General features: G+C 48.7%; 1 protein-coding gene and 1 pseudogene across 2 annotated transcripts in view; one reads left to right on the top strand and one right to left on the bottom strand.

Moving 5' to 3' along the window:
* GATA3 (GATA binding protein 3) overlaps positions 1-4072 on the top strand; it is a 21277-nt gene extending 17205 nt beyond the window's left edge. For both annotated transcript variants that reach the window (XM_011359643.2, XM_011359642.2), the window contains exon 6: positions 1969-4072. In XM_011359643.2, the coding sequence (XP_011357945.1) occupies positions 1969-2253 (285 nt within the window). In that variant the 3' untranslated portion in view covers positions 2254-4072. The remainder of the gene's footprint in view (positions 1-1968) is intronic.
* Positions 3560-5797, bottom strand: part of LOC105291723 — a 12193-nt pseudogene continuing 9955 nt past the window's right edge.

Genomic DNA, 5797 nt, shown 5'->3' with positions numbered 1-5797 from the left:
GAGTCAAGGAACCCTCTTCACTGCTCACTCCCAGCCCGGTCTCATAGCTCCTGAGTTCGTGGCTGGGCTGCAGTGGGAGAGAGAAGCTCGCTTGTCAAGAGTCCTTTTACCGTCTTCTCTTGTTTTGGAAGAATTTATGAAAGGAGGTGATTGATGTGTGTGATATAGGTGCGTTTAACAATAAGAGATGATAATCTATTAATGTTCTCATCGCGTTGTATTTCGCCCTGCTCATGGAGATACCCGGGTGTGTGTGTGTGCCATAAGTTAGTTCCTTTCTGCTTATCTAGGTGTTTAGATAACTACACGTCTCTCAGTATCAGTGTATCTAGGCGGTGTTGGGACTAGTTATCTGGGTTTGTGTGGCTATCTGTGTAACTAGATATTATATTTAGATAGCTGCCTGTGTGTATCTAGATATCCGGGTAAAGAGCTGTGTGTCTAGACATTATCTGGGGGAGATTTGATGTGACGGTAGATTCCTATCACCTCTGCTGGCTGCACCTTCATCTCGATCATAACTTTGAAGGAGGAACCCTGAGATGTTCTGTTGGCATGGACCTTTTGGCTCCCCTGCCTTCATGTTGCCTTCCTGGTGCCATGTTGCCTTCCTGGTGCCAGGCCTCACCTCCCCTGTGAGGTTCTGTGTCCCCTCCACGGTCACCTCTCCCATCTCAGCCCCAGGAAGCTGTGTGTTTGCTGCTCCCAGGAGCCTTGTCAGCACCCCGTCCCTCTTGATCACCTGCATCCTCCCTTCTTCACTGTTGGCCCACGTTTGGAGCAGACAGGTAGATCGTGGAGGAGGAGGGCGTTTCTCCCCCACGGAGTCAGAAATGACCGAAGCCGGGCGTCCGCTCCTCGGGCTGTTTTGGCACCCTCCCCGGACATGTGGCCAGATGCGTGCTTTGCTCGTGGGCAGATGTCTGCTATTGCGGTTCGCCCGTTTGTGACTCCCTGTGGAGCACGGTCTCTGTGGCGTGGTCTCTGTGGCTGTGTGATGTTCCCTCTCTTGGTTCCCACCCCACGTCCCGGAGCAAAGCTATTTAAAAATAAACAAAACCAGTGAGTCTCCTCGGAATGTTGCTTCTGTCCCTTCAGTTCATTCCTGGTCTTTGAATATTCGGGTGAGAGGACTTCCGTGCTGGCACAGTACTGTGCACCCCCTAAGTGCTTATTAAATACTTGTCGCTTGGTTGTTTAGCTCTTCCTCTGGTTAGAAGAAGTGAGTGGTCAGAACTGGGTACAGATGACAGCTTTCAGTCATCACAGTTGCTGTGACATGGGCAAGAGAGGGCCTTTTGGAAAGATGTGTATTAAAATACGACCCCAGAATGTACACATTTCTGGGGAAGATTTGCCAGCACCTTCGACTGCGAACAGGCCAGGTAGGAGAGAGGCACCCGAATGCCTCTTCGAAGAGGGGGGTGCAGTCCTCGTTGCCTTGACGCCCCGATGTGGATTTCAGACGGGTAGACAGACTATCGTTTCTCCCCTGAAGATGCCTAGATTGCCGCTTCCATTCTCACGAAACGTGCTGATAAGGAAACCCTCGCTAAGTAAGACCAGGTCTTAGATTTTAGTTGCCTGAGGTTCTGTCGTTTAGAAATGCAGTCATACCAGGTAGGTCTCTAGAATATGTGTCCTTGAGGATGCCCAGTTCCTGAGGCGAGTTGCCCCCCAAAATGACCCATGCGGAGAAACATAACGAATAGCCTCTGCTTGGAACAGCTCACCTGTGGCCTCTGGGTTCTGAAGCTGGTAGAGGCTGACGGAACTCCATCGCAGACCTAGCCTGCGGGACTCTGGGTCCCGGGGAAAGGGGGGCAGGAAGGGGCCCCCCGAAAGCAGATCCCTGAGCCGGGGCCTCCAGAGGAAAGCCCGGTGGGGGTGCGAAAGCCTGCAGCATTTCAGAGCCGGCAAAAAAAGTAAAAAAAAAAAAAAAAAAAAAAAAAATCGATGTTTGTTTAGATTAACAGACCCCTGACGATGAAGAAAGAAGGCATCCAGACCAGAAACCGGAAAATGTCCAGCAAATCCAAAAAGTGCAAAAAGGTGCACGACGCCCTGGAGGACTTCCCCAAGGGCGGCTCCTTCAACCCCGCGGCTCTCTCCAGACACATGCCGACCCTCAGCCACATCTCGCCCTTCAGCCACACCAGCCACATGCTGACCACGCCGACGCCGATGCACCCGCCGTCCAGCCTGTCCTTCGGACCCCACCACCCGTCGAGCATGGTCACCGCCATGGGTTAGCGCCTCCGCTCCACGCCGCGAGGTCTCCAGGCGAGACGCGCTCCGGCCCCTCTGTGTGCATTTTTGCAGGAGCGGCATCATGAAGCCGAGAACCGACGGACGCCCGTGTTTTTTTTTTTTTTTTTTTGGAGGCAGAAAGCAGAATGATGTTTGCCACTTTCGCCGAGGAGCTCACTGTGCTGTCTGCGTCCCCAATCACTGAATCTGGATCCCATTTGTGAATAAGCCATTCAGACTCATATTCCCTATTTAACAGGGTCCTCTCTAGTGCTGTGAAAAAAAAAAAAAATGCGGACCGTTGCATATAACTTATATTGTAAGACATACTGTATATTCGAAGACGACTTTATCGCATCTGGCGGGTAGCTGTAAGGAAGGCGTGCAGGACGCCAAGAGTTTTAAGGAATATGGGGGAAATAAGGTATGGGAATTAAGAAGGAACTAGGTCTGGTATCCACACGGACACACTGCCAGTTTTGTTGCCTTTTACTGGCCACAAGTGTTTGATGCATTAAAAAAAAAAAAAAAAAAAAAAAAAAAAAAAAAAAAAAAAAAAAAAAAAAAAAAAATGTCGTAGGCGAATCATTCGTTCAGAGCTGTGGGCCCCCGCCGCCTGGAAAATTCTCTCAGTTCCGGGCAGTGGCGTCTTAACACCCATGTCGCTGTCGAGGGTTCCAGAGACCCTTCGCCCGGGCCCACACGCTGCGTGAACAAGTCCCTGTAATTGTTGTTTGTATGTATAATTCAAAGCACCAAAATAAGAAAAGATGTAGATTTATTTCATCATACTATACAGACTGAATCGTTGTACAAATTTATTTACTGCTAGTGTTAAGATCGGCTTTTTTCGTTTTGTTTTTTTGTTTTCATAGTTTCCTTCTCTCTCAAATCTCAGTTGAGTAAAGAAGACGAGACGACCTTCAGTTGATCTAAGGCGGTTGTGCCCCAGAGGGCTTCTTTTGCATCTTGTTTCTTGATGATATTTATTAAGTAGCTTCTTAAGGGTGCAGCAGCATCTGGCGTTGACCTCGCCCCCCCCCCCCCCTCCCCGTGCAGCCTTTGCCTTGAGAGCAGCAGTGAATGAGCTACCGCCCTGCACGTCGGCGGCCGGGGCCGGTCCGACCCGGTCTGACCCGGTCCGACCCGGTCTCGGGAGCAGCCCGGCTGACCGCCGCCTCTGTTACGTTCTGTGCTGGCGATCGCTGCCTCTAATCCAATCTGCTGGAATGAGAATATAAAAATAATATCAAACGCAGCCCAGTATCAGAGTGGCGGCCAAGCTCTCCTCCAACCTGGCAGCTCTAGCTCATGGGAGAAAAGCAGCAACCGCTGGGAGGTAGTGTAGACCCCGAGCTGGCCGCATGTAGCCCTTTTGGGAAGCCATGCATCCTCCGAGCTGCCCGTGCAGCCCGTGCAGCCCGGAGGGGTTTGCTCTGGGGCTGGGGTAACGCCTGCGGTCCCCCGGGGGGGCTGTGGTTGCCTCCTCCTTGGGCATCTCCAGCAGACGGTCTTCTCGAAGGAGCATCGGGATGATGCCCCACTGGGAGACCCGAAGGGGCCGAGCTGGCTCTTGAGTCCGTTTCCGCTCTGCTTTGCCGCCGTCGACCACCACCAGCCCGGAGGGTTTGCTGGGATGTCCGCGAACTGTGAGATCACCGCTTTGTAACCTATGCTGTACAGTTTCCTTCGCCTCTGTTGACGGAACGTGTAACTATGGCGCACATTTTAAAACCTCTGTTAATCACCTCTCTGCTTTCTTAGCAAATATTTTAAACCTAAAGCTAAATGTCGAAATAAAGTAGAGAATCACTGAGATGCACACGGAGATCTTGCCGGCTCCTGATTAACGGCCCGCGATTCGAGCGTCGTGGTCGCTGACCTCCGAGGCACCAGAGGAAAGCGTCCTCTTTCCATCCTCTTAAACTTGGGAAATTTTTATTGTATGGTTCCAGCATCTCGGGATTTGCCACCCCTCTTCTTCATGAGCAGATCTGAGTTAATTAATGCCCTTTCACCTTAAGGAACAGGGAGTTCAAATTCTTGACATTCTTGGGGTGGGAAAAAAGGGGGGGGCAACGAAAAAAAAAAAAATCCCCAACCCGGTACTCTAGCTACATTTTGTTTTAGGTACTTTGATGATGATAATGGCGTAGTTGATCCTATTCCTTCTTCAGAGAATTGTCTTTTTTTTTTTTTTTCATTCTGTACATCAACGTTCTAAGATATTTCTAGAAGATGATACAAAAGATTTAAAAATATATATGTATGTATAACAGCAATGGTTCAGTTTCTTCTTTAGAAAGTTGTATGTTTTCATGGTTTTAGTGATTTTATTCTTTTTTTCCCCTTCATTTAAAATAAATATAAGACACACTAGAAGATCGGCACTAGAGAGTTTCATCTAGAAAAACAGAACGAGATTGTAGGTCTAAAATATTGCCCAGGTATCTTTGAGTAGATTGTACCCCTATTTAATTTTCAATGTGTTTGCCTCACTTTTGAAATAGCTAGCTGCATGAACTCATCCATAGATTACGTGAGAAAAACATGTGAAAATCGGGATTATTTCTCTGAAACATTTAAGAAGCCAACCTAATAGAAAAAGTTATGAACTCCTTATATGTCTAACAGGAGGTAAAAGTTTCGAATTTAAACGCTGTTTTTATGTGTTCAACAAATACCTAGTGAGTGTCTAGCTGGAAGTCCGTTTAAAGCCACTGTTTGATATTTAAGCAGATCAGGAAATAGAGAAACCGAGACTTCAGTGTCTCATTTTTACTTTTGACATTTACATGTTATTCCCCTCGAGAGAGCTACACAGGCCGCGGCGAGGTTGCCAGTTGAGTCTGTGTGGCTCGGTCGCCAGGCAGCCAGCGGGCCCCCGAAGTGGTGACGCCCAGAGCCTTTCTCCTGACATCAGTGTCAATTGTCTAAACCTTTCTGAGGTTTTAAACTTCTTCGTAAAGCTTGCTCTTCGTCACGGGACTTCATCTGAGCATTCCCGGAGTCTAGAACTCCGGGGAGGAGGGACGAGTGCCTTCTTCCCAGGTCCTGCGGGCCTGACCTGAGTTTAGTAAAACACCTGTTCACAATTTCAAACGTCCTGGCTCAGTGCCCCCGACTCCCTGCCTCTGGCGCTCTCCTCGCGATGGCAAAGTGTCCCGTATACGTCGAAAGATTTAGATGCAGCGTCACTCCACGGACCCTTTCGTTCATCCCCCTGTCTCAACCCCAAATCCACCCCGGAGTCTAGAACCATTTCCGTGACCTCCTCTGCACAGCAGTCATTATCGACTCCTTCTGTTGATAAATTGCCTTGAATGTTCCCTTAAAAACATTTTTTTAAGTTAAAAATTAAATAAAAGGACAATAGAACACTTTTGAAGACAGAACAGCAACTTTAACCATTTTCCCGAACAGCCAAGTGACACGCCAAGCCCTTTCCTGTGCTTTCAAATTGGAAAGAACTTCTGAAAGGCATTTTTATTTTTGCGTATTCCGTCTTGCTCAGATGATGATCTCAGGACCTGTTTGAGGAGAAGGC

Source organism: Pteropus vampyrus, unplaced genomic scaffold, assembly GCF_000151845.1.
Source record: "Pteropus vampyrus isolate Shadow unplaced genomic scaffold, Pvam_2.0 Scaffold49, whole genome shotgun sequence".
NCBI lineage: Eukaryota > Metazoa > Chordata > Mammalia > Chiroptera > Pteropodidae > Pteropus > Pteropus vampyrus.
The sequence above is the reverse complement of the archived record's forward strand: the minus strand, read 5'-3'. Positions and strand labels throughout refer to the sequence as shown.